General features: G+C 41.9%; 2 protein-coding genes across 14 annotated transcripts in view; both read right to left on the bottom strand.

The window, feature by feature from the left end:
- EBAG9 (estrogen receptor binding site associated antigen 9) overlaps window positions 1–5,134 on the bottom strand; it is an 84,156-nt gene extending 79,022 nt beyond the window's left edge. For 2 of the 7 annotated variants that reach the window (XM_030218190.1, XM_030218206.1), the window contains exon 1: window positions 4,450–5,134. The gene's annotated coding sequence lies outside the window, so the exon portion shown is untranslated. Of the gene's footprint in view, window positions 1–2,233; window positions 2,339–4,370 lie in introns of all 7 variants that reach the window. The other 5 variants (XM_030218154.1, XM_030218173.1, XM_030218164.1 and 2 more) reach the window with 5 other exon arrangements.
- Window positions 5,135–18,314: 13,180 nt separating this feature from the next.
- Window positions 18,315–26,884, bottom strand: part of ENY2 (ENY2 transcription and export complex 2 subunit) — a 32,237-nt gene continuing 23,667 nt past the window's right edge. For all 7 annotated transcript variants that reach the window (XM_030218122.1, XM_030218104.1, XM_030218114.1 and 4 more), the window contains one exon: window positions 18,315–18,566. In XM_030218122.1, coding sequence (XP_030073982.1) covers window positions 18,490–18,566 — 77 coding nt within the window. In that variant the 3' untranslated portion in view covers window positions 18,315–18,489. The remainder of the gene's footprint in view (window positions 18,567–26,884) is intronic.

Here is a 26,884-nt window from a genome sequence, read left to right as displayed (position 1 = left end):
TCCTTAGCGAGCAAATACAAAAGTGATGCATATTAGGGAAAAATAATTCCAACTACAGGTTCTGAGTTAGGAGTCGTCACCCAAGAAAAATATCATGGGTTTACTGTGGACATGTTGAAATTTTCATCCTAGTGTGCCACAGCTACAAAAAAAAAAAAAAAAAAAAAGGCAAATAAATGATAGAAATTATTTGAAAAGGAATGGAAAACTGAGTCAATACACCCTGTATAGGTCCCTAATACAACCACACCTGAATATTGTGTGTAGTTCTAGTAGCTATCTCGGAAAGGACATAGAACTAGAAAAGGGAAAGAAAAATGATAAAGGGGTAGAACATGTCCCTTATGAAGAAAAGCTAAACAGGTTAAGGCTCTTCAATGTGGAAAACAACAGAAATTTATAAATTCAAGAGCAGGGTATCATGGTTGTTTATCCGATCAAACACTAAAATAAAATGTAAAGATTTTTATTCTATGTAGCACTTTATTACACAGGGAATTCTCTTACCAGAGGATGTGGTCAAGATGACCGAAATTGTGGGATTCAAAGGAGATCTGAACTGGTTCATGGAGAAAAAGTCCATAAAATAGCCACCAGGTAGACTTAGGAAAGCCATCACTTATCTTTGGAAATGAGCTTTGAAAAATTTGATTCACTTTTTGGGATCTGCTGGGTACTTGTGATCTGGACTGAACAGTCCCCAAGACAAAGGTACTGGAGTCAGTGGCCTTTGGTTTGACCTAGTCTGACTTTTCTTATGTTCAATGGAGCACAAATTGCTTTCTCACAGAGCCGTGGGACACTCCCGAGAACCAAACACAAATTGGAAGAGCTGCCAAGTTACCCATTCCAGGGGGCAGATTTTTTTGCCAGCCCTGATTTTAATATCCCAAAGCAGCATAGTATCTGTAGTCCATGATTCTATCCATTGAAATCAGTGCTGCAGGTACCATAATGCACTAGGATGAGGTTGGCACACATCCAGGACTGGCCAAAAAGTCTCCCTCCTGGAATGGGTAACTTGGCAACTTTGAATTCAATCTCAGGTAAAAGAAAATGAAACCTGGAGAATGCATATTCTGTGTAATGTTTTTGCACCAGTTTTGATGATAAAATTATAGTGTATCATTCAGGACAAATTCTTATTAAAAATGCTAAGCTACATATTCTACACCCCGGATCTGGAAGTTAAACCTCCACTCCTTCCCCTTCCTACTGGAGAACTCACCTCAGGGCTAAAGAAACTAAGTGAAGAAGAGTAAAAGATTTAGCCCCCACACCCCAATACAATGGTGGCCCAGTTCAAGAAGGACAGGATTGAGACAGGGTTTATATTTGCTATCATTGTTTCCCTCCCAGTGTTTCATGGCTTTTGTTTTTTTTCTCAGTTCAGTGGTGCGAACACCAGAAAGAACTGTAGCAGAAGCAGCAAGAAGTACTGGCACCCTATGGTAACAGCAGGGGAAGGGAAAAAGTAGGGGAACTAGACTGTAAGCCAGGCCAGTTTGTGTGCAGAAGAATCAAGTAGGGAGGTAAGGTATCCATCTCACAGTGGCAGGGAGCCAAGACATCATCATTAAGTCCATGGAATCTAGCAGTGCCCACATCTTTGCAGTAGGCTAAGGGACAAGATTTGAAGCAGTTGCCAAGACGCTGTAGAAAACTGGAGTCCTGGTTTTACTACAGACAGTCAAGAGCTACTTGGGCAAAACTAATGCATGGCTTGATCTACAAGTTGGCTGGGATCTGAACTGCTGCAATGCACAGACCATAGTCTCTAGGAGGTACAATCTTTTTCTGGTGGCTGCTGTCAACACTAGGAGTCATCAACTAACAACCGGTAGTCAAGTTACCTATTATAATTAGTTATTCTTCGTGCATTCAGAAAAACAATATGGACAGGTATTTGCCAGTTTTGCTTTTATGTAAGTCCACTTTCTTTAAGGAAAGATGGCTAATGATACTGCTGTATGTCAGGGGAGACATAAGATTCAAAAATATCTTTATCACAGATCTCTACAGACTGCATGTGTCCTGGAAAGGCCATCTTAGTCTGGATGCTCAGCTACTTCCAAAATGATAGCAGCTGAAAAAGGGTTCCGCAACTTCTCAAAGGACAAATGCAATTCATAACACTGATTTCTATCAACAGTCCATCTGCAAACTGATCCTGATCTGATCTTACAGGTGATGTATACTTAGTTTTACAGCGTCACAGAAGTGATATACTTACAATACTGTGCAATATTAAGTCCTTTCACTATCCAATCCAATTTCTTTTCATCTATTTTCTCAAATTTGCTGCTTTCCACCATCAATGTACAGAGACAGTTTCCTGCTGCCACCACATCAAAAGACAAAAATGGAACAATAAGGCAATAACCAAACGAATGACTTGCTTTTTACATAAATGATTTACAAGTATGTGAAAAAAAGGGGGGGAATCAAATCCCTAAATGAGCCTTCCAGGTATAAAGATGGTGATCAGCTGAGCAATGGAAGACACTCCAATGACAAGTCTGTTCTCTGCATCTCTCTAGCCACAGTAAACTGTCAAAAACAAAGTAAACTAGAAAGTACAAAATAATAAAAAATAAAACCTTTCTAGGTTTTATGGAAAGGTCTGCTTTATCTCTTTCCCCCCCTTTTCCGTATGTGTGATATTTTTCTCTGTCCCCTGGTAACTTAAGATTGATGAAGGAGTCTGATTAACTGAAGTGGGGCCACCATCAGAGGGTGTTATCACTTCCAGGTCTCCCAGGTTTCACTAAGAAACATTCTTAACAGGTAGAACAGAAATGGCACTGAGCAAGCAACAGGAAAGAAAAAAAAAAACAACAGTAACAACTTTAGGTGAATCATAATATTGCTCTTCTATCATTGTACATAAGAACAGTCATAGTGGGTCAGACCAATGGTCCATCTAGCAAACCCAGGTCACAAGTACCTGGCAGAAACCCAAATAGCAACATTCCATGCTACCAATCCCAGGACAACCAGTAGCTTCCAACACTAACATCCTCTGGCAAAGAGTTCCAGATTGTAACTTTTTTTGAGTGAAAAAAAATATTTCCTCCTATTTATTTTAAAAGTATTTCCATATAATTTCATTGAATGTGCCCTGATCTTTTTACTTTTTGAAAGAATGAAAAATCAATTCACTTTTACCCATTCTATACCACTCAGGATTTTGTAGACCTCAATCATATCTCCCCTCAGCTAACTTTTCCATGCTGAAGAGACCTAACAGTTTTAGCTTTTCCTCATATGAGAGTTCTATCCCTATCATCATTTTGGTTACTCATCTTTGAACCTTTTCTAACTCCGCTATATCTTTTTTTGAGATACAATCAGAATTGAACGCAATACTTAAGAGGAGGTCATACCATGATCTATATGAAACCACAAGGATGAAACAAAATAGGACTTTTTTTTGTTTTAAACTAAAAGAACAACAACATACTGAGAAACCATATAAATATTAAAGATAGTAGAAAAATAAATACACCAAACTATAGATACCAGATAAGCAAGATCCAGTTCTTAAATCACAAATGAAAAAAAAAGGAGAGAATGGTATAAATAAACTAGAAATTATTACCATAAAGTCGAGTGTATGTTTTATTTTTTAAAACGTTTTCACCATGACCATGTTAATATCAGCCAATTCAATAATAAAATACTAGCTACTGGATGCATGCAATTCTGAAGAGACCGTACTATATAAAAATATCCACAAATGTTTTCAGTGGGTGACTGTAAATAAGAAAGGGACCAATAGACAAGGGTTATAAAGAAAAAGAAAACATAACCAATCTTTCCTTCTAATACCTCACAAAAGGTCTCGCCTCCATAGTGAGGAAAAGGATCAGTACTCAGAAGGGAACATTGAGAATCAAAAGGAATGCCGATGAATTACGGGGGGCGGGGAGGAATTCCACAAAATATTGGGGTAAGGTAAGGAAAGCATACAACAATAAAAGCAAAGTGGTGAGCAGAACATGAAAAAAATACATGGGGATCCATGGCAAAGAAAAATAAGTGATGTAACGAGGGGAAGAAAATTGGGGCGAGGGATGCCACGTACAATACATAGAGTCTGCAGGAACAAGGTAGGAGTTTGTGGGGGAAAGGGAGACTGTCGTACGGAAACAGTGGTTGCATAGCTCCCTGTTGCAGGTCTACAGAAAATTACAACAAAAAAAGGACTGCAAAGCACATCTTCAAATATAGCATGTCACACGCATTCGGCTACCCTCACACTGAGAACACCCCTCGTCACAAGCATTCAAGAACCGGTTTTCCCTCCCCGGGTCTACCATCTCTCTCCTTCCTGTCCGCGACCCGTCACCTCTCAGTCAAACTCATACCAAAATTGCCCACCAACAATCCCGGAGCTTTCCCTCTCCGGTGCCCCGATCCCTATAAAACAACTTCTCTCCGGACTACCTCTGAGTCGTCCCGCCGCCTTGCCGGAAACAGGAAATTGCGTCAGAGGAGTGGAGGCGGGACCGGGACGCGTCACGCCGCCAGAGAAGAACAGCTGTGTCGGCCTGTCGCAGGTGATCTGTTCAAGGGAAGTAGAAAGCTGCACAGGAACGTGATTTGCGGAAATGAAAGTAGTTCCCCTGTGGGAGTGTACGAGCCTCTCCGTAACCATCTACCGGCTACCAGGGTTCTCCAAAACGTCCAAATACCACTGTCTCCTCTTCAATACTTCAGCGCAGCCGCACTAACTGTCTGCCCGAGCTGACGATACCTTGCGCATGCTTGTGGCGACCTCCACGTGCAGCTAGACGTGGAGGTCGTCGTCACATCACACCTAAGCGGCAAGCGTCAGACAGTAGATCAGGCGACGACAGATCTGATGTTGGTGGACCATGCTTATGTCAGCGGCTCTATTAACTGGAGCAGAGACAGAGTGGCAGTGCTGAATGTGTGAAGCATGGTCTTATAGGACTTGATGAATTTCCACTTTAAATGATCCCACTAAAGATACTGATATATGTTTGTCACCAAAGCGGTCAGCGTTAAATATTATAGCCGGGGTTATTTTCTTTTGTAATTCGCACCGGTTCAACAAACCATTTTATGTATAAAAACAGATATGCATAGATTTGCAGACATACTGTAAAAAGGGGTGGGGGGGGGGGGGCAGCTTGACTGTTTTGCTGAAACTGGAGTCACTTTATACAAGAGTTAGATTTTGCTGTAAAGGACAATCTATTGTGCTTAGCTAAAAGAAGCTGTAACTTGTAACATGGCAGCCATTAACTTTGCTTTTTCTGTGAAATACATTTTCTCTCCTTCTGTGCCTTTTCTGAAATGTAAGGCTTGCAAGCTGACAGTTAGCTCAGAGGAAACAGCTGGAACTTGTGCTGCTTATCAGTATATTGCCTTATATGGTATATGCAATGCTAAATAACTGTGAATAGACAAGAGACCAGTGTTGGAAATAGAGGGTTGTGTGCAAAGCCAAAGATAAGTTTCGTTTCCTAGGTTTTGTGTAAGATCCTCTGTCTGTAACTGCGCATGACTACTGATAAGAGTGTATAAGAACGAGTGTCAGGTGACGCTCGGGGCACAGTATCCTGAGTCTGAACTTAGTACTGTGTCAGCTAGCTAATAAAAGCTGTCATGCCTCTGGAACCATTTGCCTCTTGTCTCCTGTTACAATACCACGCATTTGGCATGTGACAACACACAATCAGCTCTGTTCTCCATCTCACACGCCAAAGCCCCCTCATCTCACGCATTTAGCCTTCCACTTTGGACCATTGTTTGAAAGGACAAAGGGGGCGGCTGCAGGCTCGAGCTCAGGCTGATCTTTCTCTTCCTCTGCCACCTCTGGGCCCCGGCAGCAGAAGGAAAGGACCAGGTTCACTATTCAGCAGTAACTACCATGCTTGCCGCTCGAGGCCTTGGTAGTAATGGTACCGCACTCTCTGTTGCATATGCTACACGTCAGAGAGGGCGGTACCAACAGGGCCTTCACATCACTGAGCATATGGGCTGGGCTCAAGTCGAAGGCTCCTCGGCGGAGAAGTTAGCGCTGGTGGGCCAGTGCTGGTCTTTTCCCATTGCTGCTAGGGCTGCCCGGCCTAAGAAGTACGGGAGACGGGGAGAGAGAGAGGTTTAGATGAAATGCTGGACTTAGGGGAGAGGGCGATGTTGTACTGAGGGAGGTGGGGAGCTGAGAGTGGGTGATGCTGGATGGGTGGGTGGCATGGAAGAGAGAGGAGACAAGTGAAATGCTAAATAGAATTGATAAGAGATGGGAAATGTATATGAATGGTGGGGAAGGAAGAGAGAGGGGAAATGCTGCATGTGTTTGGAAGAGGAAGGAAGACAAGGGTGTTGCATAGGGATGGGAGGGAAGAAAAGAGAGAATATCCACATGGACAGAGGGGAATGGAAGGAAAACGAGGGAAAATGCTGCATATACATGGAGGGTATTGGCAAAAGTCACATCTTTTGGATCCTTCTATACCTCCTTCAATCAGGTCTGTGAAGGATCTGGCTTTTGTTTATGTGCTGCCCTGAATCTGCTGCCTTTGACATGGGGCTTCAACTTTCCCTCCTTTGCTCGGGTCCTATGCTGGCTCAGTCTGCCCCAGAGCCAATGGTTCCTTGGCTGTGTCTCCAGCTTCGTGGATTTTTCTCTTTAAGTTGGATCCAACTTTAATGAAAAAAAAACGGGGTCACTCATGAGCAGCATGGAAAATGGCAGCAAAGAGCTTCAGCTTGGCTCTCTTCCAACAATTTTTTTCAGCACCCTACTGTCGGACCATAACAAAATCTTTTAATTTGTGGATTTTTTTTTTCACTGCTCATGGCTGTGTCGAAAAATACTAAACTTAAACATGCTTACTAGCGAGGTCAAGGAAGTAAACACCAGAAACCAGAACCTTCATCTCCTGGGGAAAAAAAAACAGCTGGACATGGAAGAAGAAATCACATTGCAATCCATTATGTTTGTGATCCCACAAACAAAAGATTTAATATCTGAAAAGAAAGGGTCATTGTTGGAGATTAAAGAAGATGTTGTCAATATCAAACAAGAATTATGCTCATTATCCTTGAAAATGGTTACTATGGAGCTAGCAGTGGGGGCCATTTTTCCTGTGCGCCAGGGCGCTTTTTATCGCAGCGGGTAAAAGCACCCAGACAAACATGGCTATGCTGTAAGAGAACTCTTACAGCGTGGCCATGCGGCAGGGAGCCCTTATCACCACCCATTGAAGTGGTGATAAGGGCTCCTGCGCTAACCAGGCAGCATGTGGTAATGCTCGATTACCGCCATGGAAGCCATTTTGGGGGTTTTCTTTTTCCCCCGAAAATGGTACGCGCTTGGGGTGGAACCACTGCCAGCGGCCATGTTCGGTCAGCGGTAGTCCTGATTTAGCGTTCGGTGCTTTGTAAAAGACCCCCTAAGTGACATCTTTCCTATGTGGTGGGATGCATTCAAAGCAACTATTCGAGGATCTATAATTAGTTTCTACATTAAATGGCAACTTCAACAACATGCTACTTTGACTTAGATGGTGAAATAAAAAAATTGGAATTAACATATGTTCAAAAAAACAATTATGTCACCTTTCAGAAACTATGTGATCTTCTTAAGCAATATAACTATTTGTGTTAAACAGGCAGGGCAACTTAATATTTCTATTGGAGCTCGTAGTAATTCAGAACAAAGTAAGGCAGGTCAGATGCTAGCTTCTTATCGGCAAACACACCAAGCATAGAATTTCCACTTTAAATGATCCCACTAAAGATACTGATATAGCTGGTTCTATAAATCTTTATACTCATCTAAATCATCTGCATCAGTAGAAGACATTGATTAATTTTTTATCTAAACTTAAACATCCTACTTTAAATCACAAATCAATATGTTAGACTCCCCGATTACTTTATCCGAAATTGTTTCAGCCATAAAATCCTTTCCCCTAAGTAAAGCACCAGGCTCTGATGGCCTATCCGCCGAGATCTATAAATTTTTTTCTTTAGAGCTTTCTCCTCTTTTGCAAATTTTCTATGATCATATTGTCAATGATCAAAAGGTTGCTGGTTCTTTTGTTGGAGCTAAAATTGTAGTTTTGCCAAAACCTGGCAAAGATCCAGCCTGTGTAACCAATTATAGGCCTATTTCACGTATAAATTTGGATAATAAGATATACACTAAAATTATAACCCTTAGACTTTCTTCCATCCTTCCCACATTAATATACCCAGATCAAATGGATTTATGACAAAGAGGCCCAATACCAACAACTCCAGACTTTTGTGCAATTTACTTTCACTATCGCAGTGTCCCTGGATACAGAGAAGGTGTTTGACAGAGTGTAATGGTCTTATTTGTTCAGGGTTTTTATGTGGTGGAACACAGTATTATTAAAAAATACAAAGATATTTTGTTAAATTTTTTCCTTCTTGTAAATGTAAAATATTTTATCAGCATCCTCTCTGTAATGCTTTTCATACTTCTGCTCAAATGATTTGTCATGTTTGTTTTGAGATGCTTCATGTTTGAAGCATGTTACAACTATGCTATTTCATTGATGTTCATATTTTGGCTTAATTTGCTTATTGTACTTATTCATATTTAATCCACCTGCTGAATGCATGTCAAGAGAGATATCTCTACCTTAGTTCTAGCAGCAGGCAGTTGCTACCATTGGGTGTCCTTGGGCTTTTTTTGCCAGGCTTGCTTAAAGGTAGCTATTCCCCTGGCTTACTCAGTAGCAGTTTTGTCCACTGTTTGGTAGATTAACTGAACTTGGCATTTCAGACAAAAGCCTTGAACTAGTTCTGAGGCTTTTTTTTTCATACACAGACAGAATGTTACAGGTTACCTGGAATAAGCTTGTCTCAAAATCCCCCCATATGTCATGGGGGGCCCCAGTCTCTCCAACTCTGGGCTAGATGCATCAACCAAATATAAAAAAGTCAAAAACGTTAAACTCCCTAACGAATTTGAAAAAAACGAAGCATGCACCAAAAAAACAAGTCGCACATGTTCGGTGCGGTATTGAAAAGTACAATGTATCAATGATTCGTAATCCCCGTCGGTAATTGGCCCCTAAATCATGCGCAGAGCAGCCAAACGTCAGAACAACAACAAAAAACCCTACAAACATGTGGCTCCCCGCTCCCCCCTGCATCACTACAAAACTATACATACCTCAAAAAAGGATCGGGAGGGGGCAAAGGCGCTCGTCAGAAGCATCCTGGATGGATGGCTTTGCCCTCCCCCCACGAGATCGCCGCTGTTCCCCGCTTCCGCCCTTTACTAAATTAAAAACTGAAAATACAAATCTAAAGTTTTGCAGCGCCGGGCACCCCCTCCCTTCTTCCTGTCTCGATCTTTTCCCAACACTGCTCCGCCTCCCGCCATCCTCCGCCCCTTGCCCCGCCCCCTGATTTCATCGCTGCCATTCCCCCCCTCCGCCTTACCGGCCGTGCAGCTCCTCTCACCTGTGTGTGAAGGCGCTGCACGGGATAAAACAACAGATTGTCGATCGCTTCTGCCTCCACCGACGTCTATCTCCTTCTTCCTATGCGCGCCCTCCTCTGACGTAAGTTTCCTACGTAGGTAACTTACGTCAGAGGAGGGCAGGCACAGGAAGAAGAAGAGACGGTGGAGGCAGAAGCGGACGATCCGTTTCAACCCGTGCAGCGCCTTCACACACAGGTGAGAGGTGCTGCACGGCCGGTAAAGCGGAGGGGGGGAACTGCGGCGATGAACTCAGGGGGCGGGGCAAGGGGCGGAGGATGGCAGGAGGCGGAGCAGTGTTGGGAAAAGGAGAAGATCGAGACAGGAAGGGAGGGGGGGTCCGGTGCTGCAAAAGTTTAGATTTTTACTTTGTTTTTAATTTAGTAAAGGGCGGAAGCGGGGAACAGCGGCGATCTCGGGGGGGGGGGGGGGCAAGGCCGTCCATACAGGACGCTCCTCATGAGCGCCTTTGCCCCCTCCCGATCATTTTTTGATGTTTGTAAGACTTTTATATTTTATGCAGGGGAAAGTGGGGAGCCAGTGTTTGTGGTGTTTTTATTTTTTTTATCTCACTTTTCTGTTTAAACATGTCAGCTTTGATTTTTATGGTGCACGGGGCAGCGGGGAGATGACAGCTCAGGCCTTTATGACTGCTCTGACCATACGTTTAATATGTCGCGGTAAATGATTCGGTGTGATCGTAGGTATTGTTAGTGCATCCCGAATCGCCCACATTACAATGGTAGTTACTCTTTTGTATTCCGTTTTCCTTAGCTGCTTGCTTCCTTGGAAAAAGGCCTTTAATGCATGCAACGGTTAGGAATTTCCTTCGTTAAAGGGTTGTTAGAGGGTCGTTAAGGTTTAGTGCATCTGGCCCTCTGTTCTGTGTTTGCTTAAGTGGATTGCTTAAGGTGCTCAGTCCTTTTAAGATTTCGTATTATTATTATGCAGACATTTCTATTTTGTTCCCAGTCAAACATACTTTACAGGAAACTTTCGCTTTTATGATCAGGGTATTTGCAAAAATGTGCCAATGGATGTTAATTAACGGTCTGAAGATTAACCCTGAGAAAACTAACATTTTATGGGTGGGAGGACAACATATTGACATTGCAACATCCAAGTTAAAATTAGCTACCTCTGAAATCTCCCTCCAGTCAGATATTAAGATTCTTGGAGTGACAGACTCAAACTAAGCTTCGAAAACACATAAATGAAATCGTTAGGAAAACTTTTGCTAACCTAAAACTTTTACATCAAAATTAAACCGTTTTTTTTTAAAGATCCATCTCAATTGCAAACAGTATTTCTGGCCACTATTATGAGTCAATTGTATTACTGTAACATTGTTTTGCTGGAAATACCAGACATGCAGATGTGTAGACTTCAGATTGTGCAGAATGCAGTGGCAAAATTGGTCTTTGGGGGCAGATCTACCGATCAAGCTACTCCATTTCTTTTAAGATTACACTAGCTCCCTGTGAAGGCCAGAATTCATTTTAAACTTTTATTATTTGCTTTTAAATTTTTACATAGTTGGCACCAGATTATCTTTGTACAACAATTTTCACTTTGTCTGCTAGATTTTTGCATTATTCACAATAAATTTGATTAACAATCCCCTCTAATCTTCTGCATCAGAAAGCTATAACAAGAAAAAAAAAATCAATTGTAGACAATGGACCTGACCTTTGGAACAAATTACTGTACAGTTTAAGAATGGTTGATTGTTATTTTATGTTTAGGCATCTTTTGAAAGCTCACCTGTTTAACCATTACTTATTAAACTGTTAACTTTTTAAATCCATTGTTGGCACTCTATATGATTAATGTAATTGTAGGATCGTAGCCCACTTTCTTATTCTTCTGTAATCCACCTTAAGCCAAGTAGATATAAACAACCATATTAGATTAGATATACATTGTTGAAAATAAATACTGATACTTTTTCTTTATTAGCCTAAAGCAACCTGCAATAAAACTATATATATAAATATATATAAAAGAAAAAGACTACACTAAATGTAAGAATATAACCTATGCTGATTTAGACCAAGATCTTATCCTGTACCTGACAAGCTCCCTGCAGATCCCAAAAAGATGAGTTTCTCAGCTCATTTCAAGGAAGGGGCAATGGCTTTTCCAACTCTATCTGGCTAAATTTTTTACGAGCTTTTTTTTTTTAGCAGAAGTTGCCCAAACCTCTACAGAACCCTGTTATGTTAGTCACTTTGATCACTTTCTGTGGCAACAAATTCTATAGTTTTAATACACCTGGAAAAAAAAAGGTTTCTATAATATAAAGAAACTTGTTTAGCCTTTCTTCATAAAGAAAATATTTTAGTCTTCTCTAAACCTTTTCTAGTTCTGCTATATCCTTTTTGGAATGGGGCAAACAGAGCTACACACAATGTTCAAAGGCCAGTCTCAGCTTAATTATATTCTTAGCTTTGTTCACCATTCTTTTTGGATAATCTCTGATGGTTTGCTTTTTTAGCAACCATGGCACACCGGGTTGAAAATTTCCACGTCTTATCCATAATGACTGAGGCCTTTCTTGGGCAGCAATTACTAACTCAGGACTCAGCATTTTGCGACAGTGGTTGGAATTGATTTCCCTGTGCACATCACTTCTCACATTAAATTTCATCTGCATTTAGACACCCAGAGGTGTATTTTCAAAGCATTTCAAGTTACAAAGTTATATAGGGGCTCATTTTCAAGCACTTAGACTTACAAAGTAAATCTATGGAACTTTGGGGGGCTTGTTTTCAAAGCACTTAGACTTACAATCTCCTAATTTCTCAAGGTCCTTTGGCAAATCCTCACAATCTCTGCCATTTTAACAGCTTTGAATAGTTTTGTGATCTACAAATTTGGGGGCCCTTTTACTAAGCGGTGGGAAAAAGTGGCCTTAGTTCACCCTTATGCAGGTTTTTCCCATGAAGCAAGCCCACTTTTACTGCAGCAGTAAACTGGACAATGTTCTATTTATTCAATTAATGGCCATGCACTAATGTTACCATTGAAAAAGAATTAACATATGAGCACTTACTGCCACCCATTTTGTAGGCAGTAAGGGTTCATGAGCTAATCCTGCACTAATCAGTGTGCAGTAAAGTAGATGCATTACCTGATTGATGTAGAAATGCCCACTCTATGCCCCTCCCCCCCAGACAAACCCCCTCAATGGAAAAAAAATAATTATTTTGCGCGTGCAAGTGTCAAACTTACTGCAGGACATCTGAGTGGTAAACCCTTTTAAGCTGCATTTTGCACGAGTTAGTTTCTAACGTATGTTAGTAAAGTGCTCTTTGATCATATCACTCATCTCCAGATTGTTTATGAACATATTAAAAGCACAGGACCCAAGTAAAGACCCTTGGGGCATTCCACTACTGACCCTTTTCCTTATGGATAAGTTACCCTTTAGTCCTACTTTCTGTTTTCTGCCTTTTAGCCAGCCTGCACTCCACACGTGAGCACTGTCTCAAATCACATTTAATTTCCTAAGGAGTCAATCATGAGAGACGTTGGGTCTCATTTTCAAAAGAGAATAATGTTCAAAAAGTGGCATAAATCTGCATTTGTATGTTTTTCTCACAAAAACATCCAAATTGGTATTTTTTGAAACCAATTTTTAGACTTTTTCTATGAAGTCCATCAGAAGTGCATTCAAATCACAAGGGGGTGCATCTAACACTTGGACATTTTTCTGTCATGATGGAACAGAACAAAAACAGCCAGGGCTATAAGTTGGACGTTTTGGTCTAGACCTGTTTAAATTAGCGAATAAGCCACAAAAAATTGCCCTAAATGACTAGATGATCACTGGAGTGAATCAGGGATGACCCCCCCCCCTTACTCCCCCAGTGGTCACTAACCCCCTCCCACCCCAAAAAAAGTTTGATTAAAAACATTACTTACCAGCCTCAGATGTTATATTTAGGTCCACTAGAGCAGCATGCAGGTCCCTGGAGTAGTCTAATGGTGGGTGAAGTGCACTGCAGACAGGTGGACCCAGGCCCACTCTTGTAGTGGAAACTGTGAGCTCTCCAAAACTCACCAGAAACCCACTTATAGGTAACTTCTTCACCCATAAGAGCTATTGGAGTGCTGTATAGTTGGGGGTAATGGGTTTGTGGGGGGGGGGGGGGGGGGGCTCAGCAGACAAGATAAGGGATCAATGGTGAAATGTATACCTGGGAGAATTTAAGTGCCCCCTAGGGTGCTCCATTGCTCTCCTGAGTTGTCTGTGTGGCCAGTCTACTAAGAATGCTGGCTCCTCCTACATGCCGATGGCTTGGTTTTGTCAGTTTTTCCACTTGGACTTTTTTTCTTTTTTTTAATAGACCAAAAAGATAAATGCACAGAGCACACAAAAATCTTGAAAATAGCCATTTAAACCCCCCCCCCCCCCCCAGACATTTTCTATTTTGAAAATGGCTATTTTCCCCCACTTGAATTTTGGACATTTTGAGCAAAACATCCAAAGTTGGACTAAACATCATATTGAAAATGCCCCTCTTTGTCAAATGCCTTCTTAAAATCTGCATATACCAATGTCAGGCAATCTATGGCCCGCCATTGAATTTTATGTGGTCTGCGAGACCATGGGAAATATACATAGAAAAATATTATTAACCAGAGTTTTGGCGACTTGAAATTTTGTATTTCAGAATAGCCACACTAGCAGTTTGTTCCCATCATTTTTAGTTAAATTTTGATGGTTGATTTCATCGATTTGCTGCTCTTCCTTTGGGCAATAACAGGGAAGTGTACAATGGTTAAAATCGGCTTTAAAAACAAGGGAAAAGAATGCCATGTCATGACAGAAAAGCACACTCAGAAAAGGAAACAATATAGGATTAAGCATGGGGAAAGACCTGACAAACAAAAGAGACTCGGAAAATAGGGACAACAGCTGAAAACAACTAATAACAGGACAAGAACAAAAGGGGTTTGCAAGCATCAGTGAATCCTGAAGGATGCCGACTCATAGGTTAAAAGCTCTCTCACATAAATAGATCTTCAAAGAGAACCTAAATCTTTGATAAGAGGGTTCAGGTCTCGGGTTTTGAGGAAGGGAATTCCATAGTGAAAGGTGCAATACAAAAAAAAAAAAAAAGCTCGAGTCCTTGTTGTCTGGTAGTAGATTTCATGTACTCATAAATCATTAGCTGAATGGAGAGACCTGGATGGTAGGTAAAACCGAACCAAAGTAAATTGTTGGATAGATAGCCTTATGAGCGAGTGTAAGAATCTTGAAATGGATGCGGGAACAAATGGGTAACCAGTGTTGTTGAATAAGTAAGGTGGGAAAATGTGGGATACAAATGCAATAAATAAAATAAATAAGGTCAAATATGTTGAGAAAATATGGACAGCAGTATTCTGAATAGTTTGAAGATGACAGATCAAATGTTGTGGAACACCAGAGTAAATTATATTACAGTAATCTAATTGTGACATCAAGAGAGCATAGAGAATAGCATCCTGGAAAGCAAGATCAAGTAATGGACATATAATTCTGAATTGACAGAAGAGAGATGAATCATGCTTTGGCAAGGGATGCGATGTATTGATTAAATGATAATTCATGATCAAGAATAATAAGATATTTAAAATGTGTTACCAGAACAATAGGATGATCATGTAGTATAGGGCTGAGAGAAGGAGAAGTGCAGTTGCCAGTAATCCAGCAGGCAATGATTTTAGATGGATTCAAAATAAGCTGATTATTTTTTCTTATTTCTTATTTATTTAACAGAGAAGGACTATGTTGCTCTGTGCTTTTCAAGTTCTGACATTATATAATGTTGTGGCATGATAGAAATAGTACCGACATTTATGCATATATCTAGTAGCACTATGGAAATGATCATTAGTAGTAGTATTTATGCTGCCCTCTGTGTATAAAGGTTGCCCACTCCTGGCATATACTATCAACCAGCTTACTGTTATCCATTTGTTTACCCTTTGAAAATATCTCATAAATTGGAGGCAAGATTTGCTTTTGCAGAACCCATGCTGACTTATTACAGTTAAGCTATGTCTATCTATAGTTCTTTGGGTTAAAAAAAAAAATTATTATAGCTTCAGTTATTTTTTCTAGTCCTGGCATTAGGTTCACTGGTCTTTATTGTCCTAGATCATGCCAAACTGCAAACCCTTTTTAAAAATTGAATTTTATATGATGTGGTATTGGACACTCTGCAGTCCTCGGATATCAAGACCATTTAAATGATTGATATCCTGTTATTAATAACCTGTAACCTAGTTCAGAAATCGGAGGTAAATTTCATCTGGTCTTTGAATTTGTTACTTTTATCTACTACATCTTCTAGATTTATAGTAATGTGCTTTAGTAGATCGAAATCATCACAAAAGTGGCTTCTGTTGTGGGTATGGCTACTCTAAGAGAAAAAGAGGCAAAAGGTATGACCACAACATCCTCAGTTTCAATTGTCTGTTACTGACCTTATCCTCCCTGAGTACTCCTTTATCCTTTTGGTCATCCAGCAATCCAACTGACTTCCTCATGGACTTTTTGTTTCAGATGTACTTGACAAATTGTTTTAACATTAGTTCTTGCTGCTACAGCAAGCTTCTTCCAAGGTATGTATTTTGAGATCTTCAAGTCTATCTCCATATGCTTTATGACAAAGATCACTGACCATTTTAGTAGGCACCCGGGTAGTGGAAGTGAATTTTAAAGATTGCTTTTCAACCCTGTCTTGAACTACCAGTGCATTCGGGGTCTGTATTGTTGATTAGAAGTAATTCTGTTTAAAAATGATTAAGTGTTATCTTAAAGGATTGCTTTTCAACCCTGTTTTTGTCCGATAATACACTCTGAAATCTTGTCTTTGACCGAAAATAACTTTTCTTGTAAATACAAAAATAAGTTGGAATGCAGAAGATAAGACACAGCTCTAACTAATTTGGTATGCAAAGGGGAGGATGGCACTTGTTTCCCACTTGGGAGAGTATGTGACCACGTTCCCACAGACCTAAGATTAGAAGTATTCTATAACTTTCCTTAGCTCTGGACATGAGCTAAGAGCTTAATAAAAAAGGGGTCCTCCTTGCAGTGAGACTCTGAGGTTCATCTGTGGGCAGACATGTCGTGCAGAAGGTTTGTTCCTGGTCAATGAGGAGACTCTGAGCTTTCGCTGCAATGGACCCTCCCAGCTGTGTGTGGTGTGTGTGGTGTGTGTGTGTCTTTCTTTTAGTTGGATGGTTTAATTAGTGTGCATATCTCCTAATTTGACTCAGTCAGCATGTATATTTCTTAATCATTGTATAGACTGAAGCAATAATGATTTATACACTCTCCATTTGAATAAAGAGTTTCATTTACCCAATATGAATCCAAAAAAAGAATCTGTGGTATTTTATTCGGTGAACAGTCTATGGTGATCACGAGAGCAGGCTGCAATACCAAAGCAATACGACCCGTTTATGTCTCTATCCAGTTTCTATCTTTTTGAAGGTGCAGTCTCCAGAATTACATAAGTAATGCCATACTGGGAAAAGACCAAGGGTCCTTCGAGCCCAGCATCCTGTCCACGACAGCGGCCAATCCAGGCCAAGGGCACCTGGCAAGCTTCCCATATACTGAACTCTAAATGGGGTTTCAAAGACTTAGACAGAGGCATTATCATCTCCTTTTTCCTGCTGGCCATTCCTGTCCATAAGCACCCAAACATCCTTCTTGCTTTTGCCATCCCCTTTTGTACATGTTTGGCCACCTTAAGATAATCAGATGTGATCACCCCCAAATCCTGCTTTTCTTTCATGCACTCCCCCTCCCATACTGTCCTGCTTCCTTGGGTTCTTTGCAGCGCAAAAAGTATGACCCTGCATTTTTAAAGCATTAAATCTTAAGCAGCCAAATTATAGACCATTCTTCAAGCTTTGCTAGATCCCTGTTCACAAATTAAACAGTAACACTTCTTATATGGCGAGTCTGATCCACCTGAAGTGGTAAAGGAAATAAGCAGCTGTGTCTGCAATCCACAAGAGTATTGTTTAATCTTTTCACAAATGGGTCATTCTCCAGCTGTGGTAGTGATCTGGTTGAATAAAAGGCCAGTCCTAGTTTTGAAGTTACATCCTAAAGTAATGTGGGATTCGCTGTCTTTGAATCTATTCACTGAAGTCAATGTAGCAGGTCTGATAATGCATCAGGAACGGTAGTCAAATCCAGAAATGGCCTAAAATCTCTCTTCTTGAGCTGGATAACTTGGAAGCTCTGCAAAAGCCTAAGTTACTCTGTTGAAAGGCTTGCAGCTTTCAAGGTGTTGTGCTGGCAATACTCTGAGGGCTGAGTTGGATTATTAGCAGCTTTAAAAGCTGCTTCTTTAGTTGCAGTCAGCTGTCTAAGATTAGGTGGAATTTGAACATTAATGAATATGGTTTTTTTTTTTTGTTATATTTGTACCCCGCGCTTTCCTACTCATGGCAGGCTCAATGTGGCTTACATATTGTATACAGGTACGTATTTGTACCCGGGGCAATGGAGGGTTAAGTGACTTGCCCAGAGTCACAAGGAGCTGCCTGCGCCTGAAGTGGAAATTGAACTCAGTTCCTCAGGACCAAAGTCCACCACCCTAACCACTAGGCCACTCCTCCATCTTAAAAGATGAACTGAATGTTCAATGCTACTTTAACAATACTACTGACTGAACATTATCTGTTTTGTGATGCAAATGGTTCTCAAATAAAAATGTCTATATTTACAAACTGTCCTTCTGGAGTAAACAAGGAACTTTACATTTTACAGAATCAAATTACAAACCAGACAGGGATGTACAAACTTTTTTTTTTTTTTTAATTAAAATGTGATGCTTAAGAAAACAGTTTTAACTCACAAAAAAAGGTCACTCGAATTAAAAAACAAAACAAAAACTGCAAATAGTTACAAATTTACATTGACATCCTTATAAGGAAAAAACAAATGGTATAAGTGGACATTAATTTCTAAATTAGAGGCTGGCATGCTGAGCAAGAAAGGTTCTTATTCTTTGCAAGAGTTCTTTCTTCACACTATCTGGTACCAGAGCTGAAATAAGAGAAGTGACAGTAAGTAAAACAAATACCATAGAATATATTAATTTGGTTTCAAGAAGACCAAGCACACTGGTGGTAACAATGTATGTATGTGCTGTTGCCTACAGATGGCCTCAATATTTTTGTTGGTAGGGTCAATAAATGTCTAGGGCAAAAAAACAAAACAAAAAACCAATTGCTGTAAAATAGTCAGTTCTGTGGTCAAGCTGTTTCTTAGGCATAAAGATTCAAATGACCACTGCTCTCACATTAGAAAGGCCTAGGATTTAAAAGTATCTTCAGTTTCATTCAAGATTTCACTGTAAGCAATCAGAACAGAAGAACCTGAATTGCAACAAAGGTATAGTCAGTGATTCCAGGTTCATTAGTCACACAGATGTACACAATTGTATTCAGAAAGGGTAAATGAACAACTGACAACAGTGACATGTTTCAGTGCATTTTGAAATGGAATGGTATTTATTTGCCGCATTTGTATCCCACATTTTCCCACCTATTTGCAGGCTCAATGTGGCTTACATTATGCCGCAATGGCGATCGCCATTATTGGAATGAGAAATACAGAATATTATTGTCCAATAAAAAAGGTATCTTATTTTCTTTTCCATGTTTTATTTTGTTTTACTTCTATTGATTACCAAGAAAAAACTAAAACCTTATTTGTTCAGGCTTACTTGTGAGTTAAGAATGCAGTACTGTCAAAGATAAGATGTTAACAGGTATTAAGTATATTTGTTTAAACCCTGCTTAGGTGATAAGTAGGTTATAAACATAAATAAATGGTTTATTCCATTCAACTTTGCAAGTGATGGCAAAAGATACCAACAGGCTCACTCAATGCTGGTGGCAGGTTTTGCTTAGGAAGTGAGCTGTGGTCTCTTCCTATCTTTTATACTTTCCAGAAACAAGCAGGGGGGATGCAAGCACACTTGCTAGTGATGTCTTCTGGACACATCCTGTGTGTCAGTGCTCTCCCTCCAGGTAAGTAGGCCCTTTAGCTTACTGGGCAGGTGTGGGAGTTCCCGCGCTAGGTGCAGCTCCCCTTATCCGCTTCAGTTTTGTTTTCTCCCGCTCTGAAAAGTCGCAGCTCTCTTCAATTTCAAATACTTCATGGATCCTCAAAACAAACAAAACAACAAAAAAAAAAAAGAATTACCCGAATCCCCAACATCAGCTCTTATCGGAACTCCAGCTGACTTTGATGGCTTTTAAGCCAGTCACTCAGATTTTGCTGACCACATAGGGCCCGACTGCAAACTTCACTCCAATGGCTTAAGCAGCAGCAGCAGCACAGACTCCCTTCCCCACAGTGCCGGCACCACTAGGGTAGGTAATGCACCAAATCAGCCTGCAGCCTTCTGCTCTCGCCCTTCCAACAGCAGCTCCTTCTCTGCCAGTGGCAGCAGCAGCAAGGGAAGGGGGGCACGACCAACATTTCTTGGACTGTTGCTCTACCCCCCCCCACACTGCCAGCATTGACAGATCGCAAAGACCCATGCACTGGCATTGCAAACAGTTTCCATCCCTCCTGCCTGCGCCTCCAAGCAGAAGCACAAACCGGCAGACTGTGGGAAGCCAGGTAAGGCCCAAAAAAGGCATCTAAATCCAGTGAGCATGCCTCTGAGCTCTCTCCAAACCCTTCACTTCTGCAGACAAGCGCTCCTGGCTCCCTAACGCTGGAGGCTCCCCCCACCACACAAAGGCTGCTTCAATGGCTGAAATACCTCGCATTACTCCGCAGCCCTCATCTAAGTAACCCCAAGGCCCTGCCGTCTCATTCTTTAAAAAGTTCATGATGGATAGCACGATGCTATTCCAGAAAATTGGGGGCACAGCATTATACTCCAGGTTTTTCTTCATCCTCAAGAAGTTAGGTGGTCTCAGACTGATATTTGACCTTCGCAACCCCAACCTTCACCTAAACTGAGGCAAGTTTAGAATGGTCATCCTTGCCTCACTTTCAAAATTGACGATTGGCTTGTCTTCCTCGACCTAAGACGCCTACACCCATACTCCCATTCACCCACAACACTGGAAATTCCTCAGATTCACCTTCCTCAGCTGCCACTTCCTTCCCTTCGGTCTATCCTCAGCTCCCCGGGTTTTCACCAAGTGCCTAGCAGTGGTAGCAACTCACCTCTGAAGACAGGGCCTTTATGTCTGTCTATCCTTACTTGGACAATTGGCTCCTCTCAGCCCACTTCAAGAGCAAACTACAACATACTGTTCGAATTACCCTGCAATTCCTAGGTTTCACTGTCAGCTACCAAAAGTCACATCTAATGCTGACTCAATACCTCACTTTTATAAGGGCTTGTTTAGATACCATGTCAGCAATGACCTACCTGCCTGCCTGATGACCGCTGGCAACCACCTCTGTACCACATGCAGGACCTTAGCATGCAACATACTACGGCTGCTAGGCCACATGGCAGCAACAATCCTCTTAGTGCCACACACCAGACTTCATATGCACCCACTCCAGTGGCACCTAAAGCGTCACTGGAATCAACAAATGCAACCTCTCAGCAAGCTCATCAACATTCCTGCATTTCTCCAATGCTCCCTACACTGGTAGCAACATTCCCCTGCCCTTTCAATATGCTCGCTCTCTACCTCACAATCACGACCGACATCTACTCATTCAGATGGGGTGGGGGAAGGGGAGGGGGCACAACTGCAACACATCCACATGCAAAGACTGTGGTTGTCTCAAGAGTGAACTGTCCACATCAAACAACAGGAGCTGAATACAGTATACCACTCTCTGAAAGCTTTTGTCCTATGGGTTGCAAGTCCTCATCCAAACCAACAATCAAGCAACAATGTTCTACTTGAACGAACAGGGAGAATCAGGATCCCTCTGTCTATGCAGGGAAGCCACTCGCATCTGGCATTTAGTCTTGAGCCTTCCAACCACCCTTCAGGCCACAACAGCCTTCCAGGACAACACGCGAACCCCCACAAATGGTCCCTCTACCCTGCCATTACAACATCTGGAGGTTCCCTCAGGTCATCCTCTTTGTGGCTTCACACAATATCAAATCTGCACTCTACTGCTCAATCCATCCAGGGGGGTGGGGAACATAGCATATCCTGGGATACTTTCACTATATTCTGGAAACACCAACTTCTATGCCTTGCTACCATTCCCCCTCATCGCAAGAGTCCTTCAGAAGATATGCCAGGATTCAGCAGACGTCACCCTGATTGCACCTCAATGGCCTCGATAAATCCGATTCCCAAGTCTCCTTTCTATGATAAATGCCAGCCCATCTCTCTAGGGATAGACCCAAACCTCATCACACAACAGGATAGTCATCTCCTCCATCTCAGTCTCTGCAGCCTCTCCCTGACAGCATGGAGACTGAAGGCCACATCCTTGACCAGGTTCCAGTCTTGCAGGAGGTGAAATCCATCCTTCTAGCGGCCACAAAGCCAAGCACCAGGAAATCTTATCAGAGTAAAATGGACTCATTTCAGCCACTGAGCACAGGCCAGAGTTCTAAATCTTTCAACCTGCTCAATCCCTGTACTGCTCACCTACCTTCATCTCAATGACTCAGGATTAAAGACCTCCTCAGTGCACTTCCAACTCGCAGATGTATCTGCCTATCATGAGCACCTCCTCATATCTTGTTTCACAAAAGACCAACACAACGTATGCCCACTCCTTTGGCTTCCAACACCTTCTTGGGACCTCAACCTTGTCTTGAACACCAGCATGCATGAGCTCTTTGAGCCCCTGGGCCTTGTTCCATTGATCTACCTTACATGGAAGACAGTATTTCTCACAGCCATCACCTCTGCCAGACAGGTCAGTGAACTCCAGGCATTTGTCACTTATTCCCCTCTACACACAATTCTTCAGTGACGGTGGTTCTACACACCCATCCCAAGTTTTTGCCAAAGGTTATCATGGACTTCTACCTCAACCAATCTATCATTCTGCCCTCATTTTTTCCCAGTCTCCATGCTACACCAGAAGAAAGCGACCTCCACTCACCAGACTGCATTCAATCCCCCCCGCTACTACATTCACAGAACAGAGGATGTCCTTAAGTCCACACAACTTTTCATCACATTCAATCCTAACAACCCAGGCCTTCCAGTATCAAAGCAAACTATATCCTCCTGGGTCTCAGACTGCATCAATTTCTGTTATGATTGGGTGGGACATCATCCGCCTGGCTGGGTCACCGCTCACTGCCTCAGGGCAGTGGCCTCCTCCATCACCCTCCTTGGAACCCCCCCCCCCCCCCCCCCCCATGGGCATATCTAAAGCTGCCACTTTGGCTTCATCACACACTTTCGCCAAGTATTACTGTCTTGACCAATCCACTTCCTAGGATCTAGTCTTCGGTTGGTCCTCCAGACTTTACACTCTCGCTGAGGATCTCTACACCACAGAATATACCAGAGAATGTGCCAAAGACTACCAGAAGTCTTTCTCCATCACTTAGGCATCACTGTAGCTTGTAAATCACAGCAAGTGTGCCTGTATCTCCCTTGCTCGTCTCAGGAGAAAGCAGAGTTGACTACCTGTAATGGAGGTTCTTCATAGACAGCAGGGGAATGCAGCCACACTTGCTCACCTTCCATCCCTGCTAGTATCAATTAGAAGCTAGGAACGAAACTGAAGCAGATAGGAGAAGCTGCACCTAGCACAGGAACTCCCGCACATGCGAAGTGAGTCAAATGGGTTACTTAGCTAGGTGGACTGCACCGACACAAAGGATGCGTCCAGAAGACATCACCAGCAAGTATATCAAGTCCATGACCCTCTACCTCATGGTGGCATCTATTACTGTTTTGCAGTTTACATCTATGTTAAAATAAATGCTTAGTACGTTTGGTCCCTAGTGTAATATACAAATTTAAAAATGTCTGCAAGATAGGTTATTCAGGTACAGAAGTTCTTTTGTGGTGTTCATTTCAACTCATAACCTAAACATTTATCACTGAATGGGCCAAGTAGTATATCAAAAATGGTTTTAAATAGAGAAGACTGGGTCATATTTATAGCTGGCCAGAAGCATTATGGTAGCTATGCCCCATGTATAATGTGTAAGAGTGAATGGGTTAAAGACGTGCACAGTGACAGACAAGAATATCACAACAGCAATCAATCTGATATGAACTGTATGAATATTGACTAATATATCTACTACAAGGTCAGAGACAACCACAAAAAGCATTTATGATACAATGGGCCAGAATAAAAGGATGCAGCCTGTCACAAGACTCAAAGATTTTCAAAGAAAAGAAAAATAAAAGGTATGTTCTCTCTCTCAATAATGGGCCAATTGAAAGTTGGCACCTGGCTCAGGATATAATATTATTTGGTAAGAACTGGCCTCAGTTCTTTATTTATGTTGTATTGCATAAATGTAAATTTGAATAAAGTATAATAATAATAAAAAAAAAAAAGAACTGGCCTCAGCACTGTAATCCAATTCTAAATGACTTTGGTAAGACTGTAAGGAAAATCCCTTCCCAGATGAGGCAAACATGTCCCTTTTCATGTGGTCAGACAGTACAGAGGTCGCAGCAAAGGAAAAATTTGATTTTACCTGCCAATTTTCTTTCCTTTAGTCCCACCCAATCAATCCAGAACATGCTGATGTTGTATGCATTAGCCAGCAGATGGAGGTGTACTCTGCCCTATAAGGACACCATGCAGCTCCAACACTTCAGTATTTTATGTAACAAAGCAGTGGAACCCTGTCAGAACTATAGAAACCAACCAACCAACCTTCATTCCCCTAGATAACTGAAGAATCAGATATCACTGAATTAAAAAACAAACAACCCAAAACCAACACATAAGATTCAACAACAAGAACAGAAACGTGAACTGTGAGGCAGTCAATTTGTACCCTAGGAAAACCTTGTCTCTGAATAAGTGCAGTAACCTGGACTAACTTGGTGGGGCTAAAAGAAAGAAACTTAGCAGGTTAGATCAGTTCAGGAGGTGCAGAACATAAAGCAGTGTTCATGCTGGGAGGGACTGAGAGACCCCTGCTACAATCACAGAAGCTCTAAAGGTAGCTGGTTTGAGCAGAGACATCCAATCGATGTGTTTTGAAAAAGTATGGAGAGGGGTCCATGTTGCCCCTCTACAAATATCTGACAGATACTGCTCTTAGATCGGCCCAGGATGCACCACCCTTTGCAGAATGTGCCTTCAAGGATGAGGAAGGCTGCTTGCCTGTAAGTATATGCACTGATGAAATAATTTCTTTCAGTCAACAAGCTCTTGTTGATTTAGATATGGCTTCACCTTTTTCTGACCTTACCAAACAGAACACAATCTATCAGTTCTCCAAAATTCGTTAGTCTCTTCCAGGTATCTCATCAAAAGTCTCTGAACATCCAGAAGCCTCAAGTAAGTAAACTGTGTACAATAATCCTCTCTAAGAAAGGAAGGAAGAACCAGAGTCTGATTTAAGTGAAAAGGTGAGACAACCTTCAGGAGGAAGGAAGGAACTGTATGAATAGAGACTCCCACTTCCATGAACCACTGGAATGGGTCTCTGCAGGAAAGCACTTGTAATTCAAAAACTTGGTGAACCAAAGTTAATTGGCAACAGAAAAACTGCTTTCAAGGTAAGATCCTTATGAGTGGCCCATTTGAGTGGTTCAAAGGGAGTTTTCTGGAGCACCAAAAGGACCAAATTCAAACTCCATTGCAAGCATACAGACCTTACTGCAGTACAAAAACCCCTTTAAGGAAACAAAGTACATCAGGGTGAGAGGCTAAGGAAACATTCTATACATGGCCTCTAAAACAGGGTAATGCTGCAACCTGAACCCTCGGGGAGCCCAAGATGAGATCCTTTGCAAGACCATGCTACAGAAATATCAGAATATGAGACAGGGATGCCTATGTGGGATCTAGAGCTCTTTATGAGCACCAATCTACAAAAGGTCCTCTAGACGCTACCAATGCAGAACATTTCTTAGCTTGCAGCAAGGTCACAATGACTGCTTCCAAGTACCCTTTATACCACAAATTTGACTTCTCAAGATCCAAGCCATAAAACCAAAGATGGACAGATCCTCTATTAAAACTGGCCCCTGCCACAGGTGGCCTCTGTACAGAGGAAAATTAAGGGGTTGATTTATTTTAAGCCTTATCAGATCTATATACCAAGATCTTTGGGATCAATTTGAAGCCACTAGTACCATCCAACCTGAATGGGAGGCAATTCTTCAAATTATTTGGCTGATCAAGGACCATGAAGGAAAAACTCGACTCTGACATTGGCTGAAGATGCAGAGAACCTTGGCATTCGACCTGGTTGCCATCAGATTGAGAATTAGGATGTCCCATCTTTCCATCATTAGATTGAACCTTCTCAGAGAGGACCTCCCACTTCCTGGGATACAGAGAGTGTCTGAATCTTTAAATGGACTTCTTGCACAATTTCCCAGCTATATGTACTGCTGAAAGTGGTATAAGATGGTGCTCTCTGCAGTAAAAGAAAGGCAAGCTGTCACGGTTAACGACATGCCTTGTGGCCCCCCTACCTGTTGATGCAGGCCACAGCTAACACACTGTCAGAGAAGACCCAGACTGGTTTCCCTTGCAGGGATGGGGCAAAAGCCACCAGTTTCTTGTATAATGCTCTCAATTCCAAATGGTTGATGGATCAGGCTGTCTCAGCGGGTGACCAACCCCCTCCACCACCCACCGAGTCACTTGTTTCTGGCAATGGGCTCCCTACCCTAACAGACTAGCATCTGTGGTTACTACCATCCAACCGGAGATTGCCAATGACATTCCCTTCCACAGGTTGCTGAACTGTAGCTACCAAGTCATTCTGGGGTTCACAGCAGATGTTATCATGGTCCTGTGTCATGGAGACCACTGACTGAGCAGAGATAATTGAAGGAGTCTCATATGAGCTATTGCCCAAGGCACCACCTCCAAGGTTGCAGTCATGAGGCCCAGCACCTTCATGTAATCCCAGGCTGTCAGACATCTCTGCTGCAACTGTAGAGGAACTTGGGTAATGGAGCTTCTGGATCATACGGTGAGGAAGGAACACTTTCCCACATGAATGCTGAAGAGGACACCTAAGTATTGCAAGCTCTGAGAGAGCTCAAACCTACTCTTGTTGAAATTATCCATCTCAAACACTGCAAAAGTTGTGCCACTCTGGAGGTTGCCTGCACACTGTCCTGATGAGAAAAGCCATGATCAACCAGTTGTCCAGAAAGGGATGAACCAATCCTCTCATGCCTTAGGAAGGCTGCTGCCACCACCATGACTTTCAAAAAAAAGTCCTGGAAGCCTATTTGTGC

This window comes from Microcaecilia unicolor, chromosome 1 (assembly GCF_901765095.1).
Source record: "Microcaecilia unicolor chromosome 1, aMicUni1.1, whole genome shotgun sequence".
NCBI lineage: Eukaryota > Metazoa > Chordata > Amphibia > Gymnophiona > Siphonopidae > Microcaecilia > Microcaecilia unicolor.
This window is presented reverse-complemented; position numbering and strand designations above follow the sequence as displayed.